General features: G+C 39.6%; 1 protein-coding gene across 1 annotated transcript in view; it reads left to right on the top strand.

The window, feature by feature from the left end:
* Positions 1-17,744, top strand: part of mmp17a (matrix metallopeptidase 17a) — a 29,598-nt gene that overhangs the window by 937 nt on the left and 10,917 nt on the right. The window contains exons 2-4 of the mRNA XM_010771033.1: positions 3,808-3,893; positions 15,604-15,780; positions 16,515-16,617. Of these exons, the coding sequence (XP_010769335.1) occupies positions 3,808-3,893; positions 15,604-15,780; positions 16,515-16,617 (366 nt within the window). The remainder of the gene's footprint in view (positions 1-3,807; positions 3,894-15,603; positions 15,781-16,514; positions 16,618-17,744) is intronic.

Below are 17,744 nucleotides of genomic sequence, written 5' to 3'. Positions count from 1 at the left end.
GGAGCAGATCGCGTTCACACCGGAATAAATCCCTGAGGCCGGGAGGATTAGGCCAGAGCCCAGGGCTGCGGTCGAATGGTCCAAAAATCAGCTCCTAACGTCTATCCCTATCCCTTGACCTCTGTGTGAAACGCAACGGAGTTAAGGAATAGTGGATAGGATAATTCAAAAGGATTTAGGAGAGAAGACTGCGGTATTTTAGAGCAGTGGTTCTCAACTGGTGGGTGGCGACCCAAAAGTCGTTCGCGGACCCGTTTCGAGTGGGTCACAGATGTGTGAGTGAAGAAAAACAAAAGTTGAAAAAACAAAATATATCTTTATTTTCTTTGGAAAAAAGTCAAACTTTTATTTTGAAAACCCGATTTTCTAACGCTGTGCATGCAGTAGGCGTTGGACTGGAAGTACCGGAGACCATAAACGGTTTTGAAGACTTCTGTCACGTAGTGATCATCTTCTCAATAAAAACTTTGCTGATGTTTTTTCGAGTCTTCTGGCCAATCAGAATCAAGATTGTTGCCGGAAGTCCCCACGGAGAATAACTTTGCGGTAGAACTATTCTTTATACATCCATGGGTACAACTTCAGATACAAATTAACACCTAATGAAATATGACCCCCGGTTTGATGATTGACAGGTCACAGAACAATGGGGGCTACCCTACCCACAATTTAAAGTAATTCACACAGACAAGTTCAGCTGACAGAACAAAGTGAAAAAGAAACAATGGCATGAAATATTATTAATATGTCGGGTAGTAATAGATTTGCGTAGTTTATAAGTTAGTATTTCTAAAAATCTCCTGGGGGAGAATCCCCAGACCCCCCTTCTGCGGTTGAGTTTTCAGCATTTGTGCCTTTTTATATTATACAGTTCAGCTTTGATTCCATCATCTCATTAAACCTTTTAAAAGCATACTTTAGTTCTGTGAAGGGATATAAGGGATATGCACTGTACTTCACTTTAATTAATATTGTATGCTGAAAAGCGTATTCAATCTTTATTTCAGACTCAAGGTCCATATCACATACAAAAAGACAAGACACACATCAATAAATAAGATAAAAACACAAAACAGATAAAAACAAACAGATAAAAACATAAAATCAATCCAATCACAGCTAGCCACACATGCTCACTGTCTGTATAGGCTATTGCGCCAATGTCTCCAAATCATGGAAGAGAACCGAGTAGAACTCTTCACAGGGTTAATTAAAATCGAGATAACATGATTGTCCGAGTCTTCTCGGCGACACATGAATTTGTACGTTAACTTTCTTAAAAGGGCTTGACAAGTAGGTACCCCCAAGTGAACAAACAGCTGGCTGGCACTGTGTCATCTTGGTACCCTCAGCAGCAACCGTAGCATCATTGTATGCAACTTTTAGTTTTTGTATGCTTCTAGCCTTGTAGTTACTCCACAGGTGAGCCGTGTAGTCATTTGTAGTTGGGATTTTTAGAACCGGGAACCCCGCGTCCTGAGGTCTTCGGGTATAATATGGAGCATTTTTACGGGGGGTTCATAGGGTTATAGTAATTAAATGAAAAAAATAAGGATGTTTTTAAATCTCTACTTTTAATGTTTTTTTAACTTTTTTACTTTTAATTTGGGGGGGGGTAAATAGTTGTTAAGTTTAAGTTTTTATGGGTAGTTTACCGGTGGGGGGTGGGGGGAAAAATTGGGTGTTTGGTAAAGGGGAATATTAATCCTCTTATATGTTTCCCTAGTTCTTTTTTGGGGCTAAGCCTCTGTTTTAAAACTGTATCTTTTTTTGTGGGTTTAAAAAAAATTCGTCTGGGGTTTTTGGGGTTTGTTGTGGGGTGTATATAAATAAGTTAGAACAATGAACCCAGTAGCCTCAAAGAAAAGATAAGGAAGAATATAGAGGAAACCCGGGGAGGTATGGGTATATCAATTTCAAAAGTGTTTATAGTATTTGGGGGGGGAAGGTGTATATGGGCTCAGAAATGTATCATATGTTTTGATGTTTGTGTTTCTGTGGGTTCGGGGGGTTTTTGGGTGAGGGGGGGGGGGTGTATGTGCGGTGCTGGAAAAAGGTTTGGTGAAAATCCAAAAAATTTATATAACCCCCCTTTTTTGGGAAAAAAAAGAAAAGTCTTATAAATCTCGTGGTGTTTTTAATTACTTTTCGTCAAAATATATAAAATAAAAAGTGAAAAATAGGTGTATATAAAATTTATCCATTTTTTGATATAATAAAAAAAGGAGGAAAAACGGAATTTATCTTTTGTTCTAAAAAGATAACAAAAAATGGTTGGTTAAGGTGAAAAGGGGATTTCCATTTTTGATTTTCCCTTGCCATGTGGAAGATAAAAATATATTTTGTTAATTTACGGGGAAAGGGGGGTGATTTTGTAAAACTTCGCCAAAAAAAAGAAAGATGTTTGCGACCACTCCGATTGTAGAACGGGGGGAGTTTTTTTTTTTCGGGGGGGATTTTTTGTTTTGCTTGTTGGTGTTACCTCCCCGGGGTGGGTTTTGATCCCAAATTTTACAAGAAATACCGGGGGTGTTTACGGAAATGGGGGAGTGTTGTTAATAGAAAATAAAAAAAAAAATTTAAAAAAAGGAGAGGGGGCCGGGGTAACTACCCAGTTTCCTTAAAATAAAATAAATTTTCTTTTGAGTTCGGGGTAAAGAATAAACAATACAAGAATATATTGATGATTAGAGAGATATAACACGCACAAAACTTGAAGAAGTCATAATTCTAGTTTTGATATTTGGCGAAAAATAAATACTCTGCGCAATCTAAAAATTGACTTACTAGTTTGATTTGCAGTTAAAGTAGTCAGAACATGACTCAGACAGACCCGCAACTAAGGAAATTATGTATTATAAACTTACCACTAGCATGTGTCACTTATGTATCAATGTGTCCTAATTGCAAATATTATGTATTTGTGGAAATCATAACTAAATCTAGAAGTCAATTATGTTTAGTAGTGCATGTCATAACCCAGTAAAACATAATACACCCTGTCTCCCTCTCCCCACTGCTCGGTATTCAATAGTGAGAGGAAAAATAAAGTTAAGGGTTGAAAACAGTACTTCTATACAAAGAGCCATACAGGTCAAAGTATTTCGTACTTTGTTGTCGTAGTTCTCGTGCGCACGGCTTCATGAATTACTCGATAAGTGTCATCAGAGCAAGAATAATATGTTTTGTCACAGACAACAGTACGACATATGCTTTTGACATTTCAAATGACAAAGGGGCGTACGTCGTCTGCGTGTAAATACTGTCAGGGCGACCGGCGTAGTATTTTGTGCGGACCTATCACTTTCACGCAGCCGTAAGAGATGTGCGTCACCGAGAAGTTGACCAAGTCCGCGGAGCCCTGGCGTTAAAAAGGAACAGTTATTTAACGTGCGTTTCAAACTTTAGTTCGAGTTAGATTCTAAGTTCATTTTTCTATCACGGACTATATCGTTCGACATCGCGGTCGAAGACTCCTGAACAAGGGTAACTAAGATTTAGATTCATATTTTGCGTGTTCTTCTCATCGTACGTACTAACACGCTTCATTTCTCCTATGTTTCCACATAAAGGATAAATGAAGAGTCATCTCGTATCGTAAGAAGAAACACACGTCACTCTAATTTCATGCCAGGAACCAGTAATATTGGGTGTAAAGACTATAAGTGTCTACTTTTCTCGTAGGTATTGTGCGACGTTTGACATTACAAGGGTTCCGTTCGTATAATTACGCCTTTAAAGTCGTTCACGAGACATCCTGACAGTTCNAGACACTGCCTGCAAAGTTCCTCACCTGGAGATCTGAAGGTCCAGGCCTCTCTTCCCCGGGGAGAGGTTCACAGCTGGGGATACACACTTTGACGATGACGAGGCCTGGACCTTCAGATCTCCAGGTGAGGAACTTTGCAGGCAGTGTCTATGTTTGTACAAATGTATAACGCATGGAGACACTTCCCAGTAGAGGCACAAAATACAAAAATGAACCTGAAAATCTGCAGAAAAGGACCCCTTTAATATATCCTCTCAATGTTGAAGTGTTACAACTGGCAGCATCCCAACATCTTTATTTCTGTTTATTTTCCTTCCCAACCACAACATTCTTAGTTGAGGAAGGAGAACATTTGTTGAGCTTTTCACACATGCCCCTTGGCCACTGCAGCTTGGGATCCACTGCTCTTGGTGTGAGTGAAGTGCAGCCCTTAATTGCTTGCTACACCTTCGTGATTCAACTAATTGCAGTACATGCTGACATCCCAAAATGTCTACAGAATAACAAAGTGTGTTGGCAGCAAGATATGCGCACTACCCTGAGTGACTGAGATATTGTTTTTCAAAAGTTTGAGTAATGCTGATATGGTACAAAATTAATCCTCAGCATGATAATTTATAAATCACTTTCGTGCTTGGATTTAAAATGCCCAACATTGCCTGGTTCCTGCTTTTCAAATGCGAGGATGTGCTGCAGTCGTCTTGCTGTTAAAGTATATAAATTAATAAAATGATGTGTAAATATCTTTTGGTTTTGGACTTTTGGCCTGACATTTCTTTTTTTACAAAGGTTTTATAATTTGCTCTAAAAAGAAACATCGACAAATATGGATGGCAGATTCATGAATATGTACGTTTTAGCCCGATTGCTGAGATGTTATATGTTTTGTATTGGTTTCAATGCAGAAGTTTGGGTCATAATCATCCAAATTGTCTGTAGGGCTTTTTAATATTTAGATTTGAATGAAATGTTGCTATAGTCTATACCAGAATGGCTTATGAACTTGAATTAGAATCTGTGGTATTTTGTCAGGCTGTGTTTTGCCCTTTTCAGTGGGAACATCGTTCAGTTTGTTTCTTGCTTGGAGCTATGAGAGCTAATAGATTGCTTTATGCAGCGTTATCCTGAATGATCTGGCCAAATTACTTTCATCAAACAGTTTTGAAAGAGCTTGATTACCCGCTGAGGGAGATCTGCGAGTTTAAAATGAGGACAGGATGACAGCGGCTCTGAATGGAATTCAATCAGCTCTGCCAATCAAAAATAGACGAGGTTATATTAGAAATATTTGTTATTCTTTGACAGCCCAGAGAAACACAACAAGGGGATCTGTTGTTTTGGCTTTAGAGGGTAACCTTCACACATTCACTCTCGTACGTTCACTCACAATAACTGTCCTCTCTGCTGACATCATTATTCACTCGCCTCCTCCTCACTCCTCGTTGCTGTGTCCTTGTTATATTATGAATCATTGTGAATTCCAATGCTTTTTTTTCTGCGTCTGTGTTCACTCTGGAGCAAATGAAGTTATCGGTGGCACAGCGGGACCATTATTCAAAAATGTGCCCGACTCATTGCGTTCTCTAAACCTTGGCGGTATTGTCACTCAGCGTCACCCTCCCAGCTGTCCTTTGGAGTAGGGAGGTAGGTGGCAAACAGCAAAGGGCAAGGAAGCATTATAAGTCCGCTCATCCGGGCGAAATGAGCGGATGGAGTGATCAAGTCGCACAGAATGCATCGTCAGGCAAAGGCTGTCTCGGTGCGGTCACACGAATGACAGCATAAATCATTAACTCTCCTTTTGACTTGCTTTCTTTAGTCTTCCTTTCATCTGGATGAGTGAACATAAAATGTCCTTCCTCTTTCCTCTGCTCAGTACCTCCATTCACCCCTGCTTTTTGAAAGATAGATGGCCGTCAGACATGGGAAACATTCGGCTAAAACATCTCAAGTGAAGCATGAACAAAACAATCTCAACTCACGGTCCTCTTACCCTTATAATTATTCAAGGTCTAACAAGTTTGACGTATTAACTATTTTATTTTTAAGTACATTAAAACATAGGCTTTTAAGGCACACCGCGAAACAGTAATGAAGATGGGGGTGCAGGACTTAGATGAACGCTTTACAATAGGAAGGTCAGTGGTTTGTTATCTCAACACTATCAAAACCCATAAATGCAGCATTGTGGAGCAATCTGATATGTATAACAGGCTGATAATAAAAACGCATGAGCAAAAGGCTTGTTAGAATGTTATGTCGTGGTTGTATTTTCAGAAAACCATTCAAATGTGTTTTTATTGTCACCTAAAACTAGGAAGAGGTCCATTTCAGTCTGATTCAGTGTGAACAAATGTAAAAGAGAACTTTTGTAAAAAAACGTTTTACTCTCACAACCATGACCAGTCACTGTGAAGTGCATCCTCGTTATTGTCTGCTTCAAAAAGTCACACATTTTTCTAAACATGGAAAGCCAAAGGAAATGTTCTCACTGTGTCTGTTTTGAAATATAATCAAGGGAATCGGGCCACTACATTTGGGGTCAACTCAATGAATGAGCATTGATTTTTAAATTATACTTGCTGTGTTGGGTAACGGATGACTGTATTTTTTCTTGATTTAATTGCAAATTGTACCAAAGCAGGGGCAGGGTAATTGTTACAGCCATGCTGAATATAGGCAGCCGACATCTGCTGAAAAGTTCCTGCAGCCAAGACATGAGGGGCCTGCCAAAGGTTTGTGATAAGTGGAGTTTGCCATTACTCCTCCTCTATTTTCAAGCCTTTTTCCCTTCAGAAGAAACTGAATCGCAGGACTTGACAGCTTATACCTATTTCTAACTACACCTTTTTCTCACCTCACACTCCCAGGTAGACAAATCTCTGGATGAAAGATGAATTTATGACAAAAACCTGACACGAACACCTCCTCCCAAGCTGGAAGCAAAATAGAGAGAAATCTATAAGTTAGCAGTATTTTATGAAGCAACTGCATTTACATTATGAGTGATTTCACCACACAGATGCAATGAGAGTAGACACTGTGTGATATTCAGTGTTTTTCACTGTGAGAAACAGAGCTCAGCTACAGTTCACGCCCCAGGGATTTATTTGATAATGCATCATACTAAAAAAAAGTTGACATTTGTGGAACACAAAGCATCCAAGCAGGAATATTTGTTAGCTAGTTTTAAGTGACTTTTTAAACATTTACACACCAAAAAGACCCTCACCACCAACAGTATTCATCGCATGGTCAGTTGCATTTTGCCCACATCTTTCTCACAATATCCGAAGTTGTTATCTATTTCACCTCTTGAGTTTTAGTGTACAGACTTTTAGCTTGTCATAGACAGTAAGCATAACCACAATTTAACTATCTTGCAACTTTTGGTATTTTGAAAGACCAAAAGTTCCCTGTCTGGTTTCACATATCTGGATTTGATTTAGAATTGGATTCTTACTAAGAAGTGTTGTTTTGTTTGTCTTGGTTTGATATCTCATCTCTCAATTTCCAACTGAAAAAAAATGAATTTTTGATTTAATTTGGGTCATATCGACCAGGCAACCAGATGTTCATGTCTTACCTTTGAATTTCTTACATTAGTGAAAATGTGTTAGCAATCAGCAGAAAACAGCAAATATTTTGTGAAAATGAGATCTCAAATAAAACAAATCTTGAGTCTGAAACTGGTTCATTGTGATTCATAAATGACAGGTTAACGTGGTTCCCTTGTGTTTAACTGTTGTCCAGCCTGCAGAAAGGTTCAGAGCCCCATGGTGACCTCATGTTTTAGATTAAACCTCCAGCTAAAGGATGGAGTTTAGAAGCTGTGTGTGTCTGCGTCCCTGTGTGGCTGTTTAACCCAGCTGGTGAGTCTGTGATGGGGCCATGACCTACGTGGGTCTCCCTCCTTTGTTTTGCACTGTCAGGGCTGTGAGCCATATGTTACAGGACAGCAGCTCAATCTGCTCCAATTAGACGTCCCGCCGGGCCACAGCAGTGGCAGGACGAGCAGTGTAGCCTGAGTGAGGGGTGCAGCTGCTCAGATGTACAAAGGGTTAATGGGAGCAAGACGGTGATGGAGGAAGCTGTCAAAACCTTGTCCATATGACTGGCATTTCTCACTGTGCAATAACAGTCTGCATTCATCATAGTGCTAACCAAAACTGAGTTGTTCACAGGTTATAACAACCTCAAACGCATAGAAAAAGCTGTAAAATAAATGCATTCGTACTGGAGGAAAAACAAGTAAAATAGTTTTAACTTGAAAATGGTAGACAACAGAGTTATTGCCCTTTTTACTTGTTTGAGTGCTTATGTAAATGATGTTTTTTGTTTCATAAATAATTCAGTGAGACTTACGGATGATGGTCCCCATTGGGTTTGTATATAAAGTGTTCTCGGAAAATATCGGTTGATTTTTGTGAATCATCATACCTGGTTAGACGTTCTTATTTCCTTTCTTCCTCTGTGATGAATCCCTTCAAGGGTGAAATTCGCATCCAGCGCATCAGACTTTTTCATCCGTGACGCAAGCATTGACAGCTATTTTGAACTGTAAAATGTTATGAAGGACTAGAAAACTGAAATGGCTTTAATTAGCTCCCAAAAAATAGACGCAGACCAAAAATAATTATCTCTTCTGTGTTTTTGCTCACCTCTGGATTATAAAGCTTTCTTAAGTCGCTCAGTTTGCCTTCTCCTCCTCTCTGAAGCTGCCAGACTGGTGCACTGAGGCGTAGTGAAAAAGTTAATTAAACAACTCTTAATTTCTTCAAGTCACACTCTGCCAGCCTCACCTTGCTGCTATCTCACAAACATCCTCCCTCAGCATCATCCAGTTGTCCCTTAGGCATAGCTGATGTCAGAATCGCTGCTTATACGTGTCGTTCTGCCTCTAAGTGCAGCAGACGTTAAATCCTGCCCCGGCTCCGCTCTGTTCCCACAAAGCTATCGGATTCACAAATTGTTGTTCTTAGCAACTTTTTTCAAAAGCTATCTAATCCCTCGAGGAGATGTAAACGTGTTAGGTCAGCCCAGAGGGTAAGAAGTGAATGTTGGTGCTTCAGCAGATTGGGGAGCTAGGTAATCATATTTAGAAAATGAACCTTATCAGAAAAATCCGTAGCTGAGTAATTGCCTTTGCTAATTCCCTTCCCCCAACTCCTGGTCCAGTGTTCTCAGCGGGACCCTAAGTCTGGGTCCGCCAAGGCCATCTCTTAATGTGTACGATTATCATGCTGAATAGAGGAATATTAAGCAACACATTAAGCAGACCAGTTCACTCCCGCTGTGTGATTGATGGTTCGTGTGTCCATTGGGAGTCGTGAGAGGGCGGAACCTCCATGAGATCAAATAAATAGAGGAAGTGCTGTTTATGCTTTGACAGGCAGAAGATGCTTCTATTAATTAGCACTCTGCCAACAATCTGCCTCTGCAAACTGATTACCCTGACTAAAACAAAAGCTTCATTAAGCAGGTGAATTTCTCAGAAGATTACAAATGTTTCTGTTTATGTGCTTCTGTGGTGTGCATGCGCCCTGTGTTTCTGTTTATGTCTGTGAGGATGAGTTGCCCATCAAGATGTAATAATAACTAATGAAAAGAAGCACTAGTATGCAGATTGGAAGGTCTTATTGTGCTATTTTATCTCATAAAAAAATCTTAATAGATAAATCACAAAGTGCAAATTCATCCTAGAAAAAGCTCTGGATATTGAAAGGTCACTGATAGAGTTTAGACTGTCTAGGCTACATCATGTTGTTTCATGTTACTTATAGAACCCTGAAAGTGTAATTTTAAAGTTTTTAAGTTTTGTCTTCAAACACGGTCTTTATATCACGTAATATCTTGCAATTGCCCCGGGCCAAACACCACCACATTTCCAGACTGATGCTGGCTCTAACCGAGCAGACTATAACAAATTATTCAAGGACTATACAGAATAGAAAACGGAAAAAAAAAACAGCAAACAATGCTGCAGAGAAGAAACAGAGATACCAATCAGATAACTCCGGAGACAATACGCAAACCAAGACTTAGACTTTTTTGGTTTGCCTTTCCTCCAAAGTTAAGTAACTAACACAGAAAAATGAGGAATCTAGTTATGTCATCTACTGCATAAAGGGTACATATATATCATGGTTAAAATGTCTGTCTTATGGTCTACTGACTTTATAGGAAATATGAGGCAACAAAGCCGGTGCCATGCCATTGTTCCGCCAGCCCATTATTCCAAAGCCCAATAGTTCAATATGTGTCCAATTGAACCAAGCCCATATCTGTCATTCTGTTATACCCAATGCTTTGAAAAATAGACTGCAACCAACATGGGCTGATAGCTAATTATAATGCAGAAACAACCTTCCTAGCACATTATTCATTTGTTCTACCATGACGAAGGCATGACCCGCACTACTCTGTCTCTGGTTGGCTTACTCTAAGGTAAAATGAAGTTATTCTGCATAATAAGCCATGTGATTCTGTATGTTGTGGGGGAGATTGTTTATTTTGGATCAACATGCTTTCAGAACATTGGTTGTTTGCTTTTTGGAACAAAAGACCATTGGCCAAATAGCCAAAAAGGCTTTTGTCTATGGGCCATTTTTTTTTTTGGGTTTCAGAATAACTTCCGATCATAGATCATTTACAACACAACCATTAGGTCGCTTGTGGTCTATCATTCAAACTTTAAGAACATTGCCAGGGGACGGATTTATAGTATCTCCAAGGCTAGTTAATATAAAACTAGGCTGTGTACATGAATCTCTAGCAGATAAACATGTGAACGCAGGACGGAGATGTCAGAAAGGGATTATACTCTTGGGCCTGTACAAAGCACAGAAAATGTTTGCTGACACTTGCTACTACTTTTACGTGAGGAACTGATAAATTGTCTGAGTTTATAATGCACTGATGTTATTATGAACACTTCTTGTGTTCCTGAACCTGGAATTAAAATCAACTGTGAAACAAAATGTTTTTTTGAATGACACTCATTTGAAAAACCAATATGCCTTTTTACAATTAAAGGTCCCCTATTATACTGTTTTTCATCAATATACAGTATTATAGGTCTGTTACGTTCCCTATTGGGCTAGGGGAACCAAAGGGAAATAACACGACCAGAGTGGAATTGGTATTAATTATAAGCGTTTATTTAAAAACAGCTGTAAACAAAATGGCAGGCAAGCAGCCTGAAACAAACAAAAGGGCACCGGTTGACAAATAACCAAACAAAAGGAGGACTCTAAGAAAGGAGTCTAAAGACATACAGGGAAAATAAATACTATACTAAATAAAGAACGAAACAAAACCTCACTTTAAAAGTGGTACAACTAACCAAAGCATCTATACAAAACACAGCTAAACTAAAGGCAACCGTCACAGAATCCTAACTACTCTAAACACTAACTAAGCTACTCTACATTAACTAATCACACAAGTTTTAACCCCAGAACAAAGAGCAAGTAGCGAGAGGCATCTGTCCACATACAGAGCCTCCAGAATGATGATTGTCCCCAAGCTTTGTAGTAATCTCCAGCAGGTGTGCGCCGGCTGTGCGCTGCGATTGGAGTGCGTCGGGCCCGGTGTGCTCCAATCGCAATCTTCAGGGGGGGACCAGGAGATGGCAGCCAATGCCGGGAGGGCAACCGCACAGCTCATTTACATAGAACACACACAGCTGAAAACACTCAGACGACCAGGAAGGCAGCAGCCGTAACAAGGTCTCAGATATATACAAAACAGGTCAATTAAGTGTTTGGCTCCAAATACCAAACAGATCATTGTAGCATCCCATAATCCCCTCTGTTTCAGCCCTGTTTCCAAAGTGCTGATTCTCTGTTACTTTATATGAAAATAAGGAGCCACTCCCCACGCCCCTCTGAGAGATATTTGGTTAAAAATAACACAATGGTTCTCTAGGAGGAGATTCCGGTGATACGGGGGGGGGGGGGTTACCTTGGTGATTGGCTAATGGTTACACAAGCCAAAAAAATCGTTCTGACATCATAAAGTGGCCAAACTCTGATCAGCTCATTTTCAGACAGGTTTTTATAGAAATGGATCGGAACAAAAAGTGAGAGAATCTTTGTTCCTGAAACTTTCGGAATCTCCTTACACAGAGGGGACACATGTTTATGTAGAAAATACATGAAAAAGTGGATTTTGCATAATAGGCCACCATTTTAAGATAAATAAACACTAGCAACCTGCTATAATAATAGGCCCTAGCATTGCAGTATTTGCACTACTCAAATGTAGAGGCTAACCTTTGAGCTAAATACTTATTTTCCTTTACAAAGTTTAACCAAGTACTGGAGGCCACTGTAGTTGCGTACCGCATCACAAATAAATGGAGAGCTTTTCTGCGCTGCATTCATTTCATAACGACAAATTATCTGTACCTGGTGCATCGGAGGGTCTTTATAAACCAAGGTGATTTCGTCATACTGTATATAAGGTCTGACACAATGGATGTACCTAAATGTTACTTGCTTAGCTCATTGTCAATGTTATTTTAAAGAGCTAAAGAAGAGTGAATCATCAACAACATAAACTAATGATCTATAGTATGTGCCCCAAGTTTTTTCTGGGCCCATTTATCTGTTTGCGTGTTATCATTTCTCATCAACTTTCTTGTATAGTGGTTTATGAAAAGTGCCTTTGCTTTATGAATAGGGAAGGAGATAGAACTATGTGACGAAGTACATTCAAACTAGAAATGTAACTTTAAAAAAAACAGACCTTCACAAAATAAGCAAAACACAAAATGAAATGAATCATAACAGTTTCACCTTTAACTCTCCTGTATCTGGAACCTGGATGGTCTCGGCATCCTTATGCACGAGGTTGCAGAAAAAAATATTATTCCAATCCACATTTTTTTCTCACAAAGCCGGTGTCTTTAAAGTTCCCTCGAGTTTCCAAACACATCCTGCCCTTATCTTCTCCTCTGGGAAAGTGGGAGAGGAAGACTGGCTGTATTAAAAACCCCTGAGTCAAAGTGAAGTACAGTTCTATTGCTTTAGTGTTCTTCAAACATTTATTTGACTGCAAAATGCAAAATCTACCCCTTTGTTTCTGATTTGGTCCATTATGTTTCTTGTTGCAGTGAATGTCTTCCAACATGTGGGAGTATTAGTATAACGGTTCAGGTCCGTTTGTTGCCCATCCTGTCTTAAAGTAGGAGGTAGTTACTGACCCTTCCATTAGTAGCAAAATATTTAGACATTTTGCAGTGCTGTTGTCCATCGTGTTTACCAGTTTCGGAGGAGAGCAGATGTATTGATGAGGAGCAGTAGAAACTGTTTTGTGTGCCTGGCTGTTTTGGCTCCAAGTTGCTCCCTGCGAGGAAGAGTTTGGATGATGTGCGTGGAGGATGATGTGCGTGGAGGGGGTCATTAATGATGTTGGATCCAAGCTTCTTTGGCCTGGAGTGGCAGATATTTTGGAGAATGAGGAAGCTGTTGGCAATGATCTCTGGTTACTCAATTATTTGTGTTGTTTGGTCTCAACCCATGAGAGCAATGCTTTTTTCGAAATGGTCGACTGGCTGTTGGCTATGGGCAACACCAGTGTAATGGACCAGCTGTACGCCCTGACCTGTTGCATTAATCTGATGAGTATTCTTGGTGATTGAGTTATAGTGACCCTTAAAAACAAATTGTACTTTCTATGAACTTGGAGCCCTTAGAATGATGTGTCTTATCACTAGGTAAGGTTTTTATGTAGAGACTATTTCTAACACCTTGTTATTGCTAGCTGTCTTTTGCTGCTGATGTTACCTTGCTGATAGATGACATAGATCGGTGATCATAGTTCAAGCTTGCACTCAATCTAAATCCTATTGAATACCACTATAAAACTTTACATTGTTCGACATATATAAATAAAGTACAGAATTACTTTGATTTACAAAGCTTTGTCACTTGTATATATTGTTTTCTCTTGTGATGGATTTTGAAGCGCATACCACATTGACTATTTCCATTCTTACCTTTCACAATAAAAGCCCAATGTTTGCAGGGGAATATTTCATATCTTTCCGTTGTTTGCTCCCAGTGGCAGCATTTTATAAGTTAAATGGTGCAACATGATTAAATAAATGTGTAAGAATTTATAATAACAATTTAAATAAAATAGCTGATGCAATCCGAGAGACCAGGAGGTCTGTTATAAAGTTTGTAGGTCTTCAAACATTTTCCCTATATGGCTTCCCAGGCTGTTAAAGATGGTCCAGACTCTTGTTGACTGAATCTTCAGCAAACAGGCTTGCCCTGTAGGCAAACTCCAGGGCATCCACTAAGAGTTCTGTGATGTTTTTGAAGTAGCCAGGCATTATTCTTCTCAAAGGTACCTAAGATCAAAACCCTCCTATCCTGTGATCCTGGTTTTTGAGGACGGGAGGAATGGAACGCATGAACATTTTGAGATCTAGTAAATGAAGTATCTTAATCCTCATGCAATGTAATCATTTGGCTGGATAAAATGCTTAATGGCTCATTGGTAAGATGTAATATTGTGTGGAGATACACAAAAGTCCTTCCTGTATCTCTATCTCTCTGCCTTCCTAAATGAATCTAGTTCATCCTCCCAATTCTCTGCGCTCCTACTTTGTCCACAGGCCTTACGATCAGTCTGTCAGCCTCCCATGGACCGTGAATATGATTACATGGTACAAACTCTGTTCTGAGCCCCTGTTCTCTCTCTCTCTCCTTCCTTTTGTCCACCTTTCCACTCTGCCCCATGTGCTCATGTAGATTAGAGTTGGCATTTGCCTCCTGGAAACCCCAGCTGGGTACCATAAGCATGAGTGCACGTCCCACGTCGAGGCCAACCTTAGGTTAACCGAATGCAGACTTCAGCTGAGCCACCAAGGAACCCTAAGCTGGCTCGGCCCGACACGCTAGCTCTCCATATTTCTGCAAATCTAAATCTCTGAGCCCCAGGTTTTGTCTTGCTTGGCAGAGTCAGACAAAGAGTTTGGGAAGCTTTGTCTATTCCTTTTCTTGCTGAACACAGAGGAACGGATGCTTTTATGGTGTTCAGGTGTCTCTCCACACTCAGGTTTTGATTGCCAGCCGAGGTGACGTGGCAGCTTCATCGTAGTTATCTCACTACACCACATGCCTTGCAGCACTCAAAGCCTCATGAGCTGTCTGTCATGCCTCTTATTTGCACCATGAGCAGATGAACTGAAAGAGGATCAAATACCTGAAAACGTGTTTGACTGGGGTCAATTTAGGACGCATATTGGGTACATTGGTGAATGTGACCATTGAGTCTTTCCTAAACAATGTACTAAAAATGTTTCATGTCCTGCTCATACACACACATACCAAGCAATGCATTCAACACATCTGGCTATTTGAAAAATGTCATTAGTCTCATATAAAGAAAATATACCAGATTACATTACTCTACAACTAGTAACTATGCGCAAAACTGTAGGGCATAAGATTATGATGGTTATCACATCACATCAGTCACTATCTTGTCGCCTATTTTATGGGAGGACCGCAGTTGTAACCATACTAACTACCGTACTGTCAAAACTGCAACAGCGTCAACACTAAGCTCGATAATTTATAATGTTTCATGGAGGATTGTAAAAAGAAAAACTCTATTGAGCATTTACCAACAAGTATTCTGTAATTTTACTTTGACAGAAATTGGGAAGTTGCCACAGTTCCATGTGTTTTCTAAACAACACTTTTTAGTATAACCTTTTTAATTGTCGTTCTTTCACCTTTTTATATGGATTTCTGTATCCTAATCATATTCAACCACATGATGTAAACTCTCATGTTTCTCTCCCTCTCCGTCAGACACTCATGGGATGGATCTGTTTGCGGTTGCAGTCCATGAGTTTGGTCACGCCATCGGCCTGGTCCACACCTCAGCCATAGAGTCCATCATGAGACCGTATTACCAGGGTCCTGTAGGAGACCCTCTGAAATACGACCTTCCGTATGAAGACAAGGTCCGCGTCTGGCAGCTCTACGGTACGAAGGAATGTGTTAAAAAGAAGTACACACACATCAACAATCAGTAATTGGTTGCTACTGGAGAAGATGTTTGTAGAAAAAGTGGTCATGTAACTATGAAAACCATTTTATAATTGGAAGTAACGGCATGTATCACTTTTGTGGTGAGTCATTGTTCAATTTATTCTACAGTCACACTTTCCAAGTATTTCTAAAGTACCTAAAAAGTAAGAAATGTCATCATTGGCTGTACAGTACATGTATTTTTTAGCTTTTGAACATGTCATTTATGCCACTTAACATTTTGGCTTACCGGTAATTGATTCATAAGAGAATTTCACACCGTAGTTGTGTATATGCTATAACAATAAACCTTTGAATCTTGAAGATATTTCAGCCTCTCCTGAGGGTCTCATAGTGCTGTGAAACAAAAAAGTTGCAAAGACATACACACAGAATCTTATTCTCTTTCTTTAACCATAACTCAAGAGCCTTTTCTGTAATTAGGTATTTTTCAGCACACTGCAGATACAAACGCCTCCCCACACAGGAAGCAGCAACGTATGAGCTCTGTAGAGGAAGGTTATTGATTTATTGGAAACATGTATGGAGTTAATTGGACCTCACTGTGGGCATAAGACCTTATCACACCATTCCCTACAGAAAAGAAACACAAAATATCAATTTGGGAAAGAGGATGAAAGACATGAAGATGAGGTGTTCATATTTAATGACATTTGACGTCTTACTAGGTGTCAGAGACTCGGTGTCCCACACAAACCGACCAGGCAACCCCTCCCAGACGGCTGAACCCCCGGTACTGCTGGACCTTCCTGAAAACAGATCTACTCTACTGTAAGTAGAACATGTAAAGATACTTGGAATCTTTTACATGCAACAAAAACAAAGTGCTGTCTTAAGAACACTCAATTAACTCTCAAACATGTTTCCAGCTTAAGAACCCTTAAGACAGCACTTAAGTGTTACTAAGACACTTAAAAACCTAAACTGACTACTTTTATATACCCTTCAATATATAGCTAGGATCCTACTCTTGCACCAAAATGGCAGTTCTGTGTGAAAGCTGATTTTTCTGACCTTTACTCATTCTGTAAATCCCATTTAACATGGCAACTGTGCTGTTAGGCCTGAGAGGTGCAGCAGATAGGAGTATCAATAACATTAGGATGGCACAATACCATTTTTACTTCAAAAACAACACTTAAGTTACCAGCTTCTTTGAGACATGTGCTGCTTATTTGTCTTATTGCTTCTTATAAGCGTCTAAAAAAAATCACACAAACATTTTAAATGTTCACTATTTTCCTTACAAGCAATCCTTCAACTATGCATTTGAACACAGCCATAAAAAAGTGGCTTTAATTAAGTTGAGCTACTTCCATAAGAACACTATATTCTAGTGGAAGCCACATTGTTTTGCAGGGTTTTGGACCTCATTATAAAGAGATTTCCATTTCTCCGATGGTTCCCTGTACATCAGCATAATTACATTGTGATTTGTTTTTTAATTTTCTTCCTTTTGTTCTCACTTCCTCAGAGATTCAATGTAACAAATGCATGTAGGAATCCTGAACATTTATAGTGGAAAGAGTTTTTCTGGTGCTTCATATGAAGTCATGAGGTGCCAACAAATCAAATTAGCAGAGAGGCTGAGAGTGAGCTTGGGAGCCTGCCCGTCTAATTAAGTAATTCCCCAAAGCTAGTCGGGCAGCTATCAGCCTGTAGTTTTTCAGATTATCAAGGATAATTAGGCTTCATTTTGTCCATTCATGTATTTTGAATGTACAAACACGCGCTCACATATGCACAAACCACCAAGCACTCACCTTAAAACAGCCCCCAAGACGTTCGACCAAAGACAAAATGTCTTAATAATGAAGGAGGATGAAATACTAATTATTCTCAGATAACAGACATGTGCATGCACACCCACTACAGTAATAATAAGACAGCTGAGAAAG

Source organism: Notothenia coriiceps, unplaced genomic scaffold, assembly GCF_000735185.1.
Source record: "Notothenia coriiceps isolate Sejong01 unplaced genomic scaffold, NC01 NC01_scaffold00009596, whole genome shotgun sequence".
NCBI classification, from domain to species: Eukaryota; Metazoa; Chordata; class Actinopteri; order Perciformes; family Nototheniidae; genus Notothenia; species Notothenia coriiceps.
The sequence above is the reverse complement of the archived record's forward strand: the minus strand, read 5'-3'. Positions and strand labels throughout refer to the sequence as shown.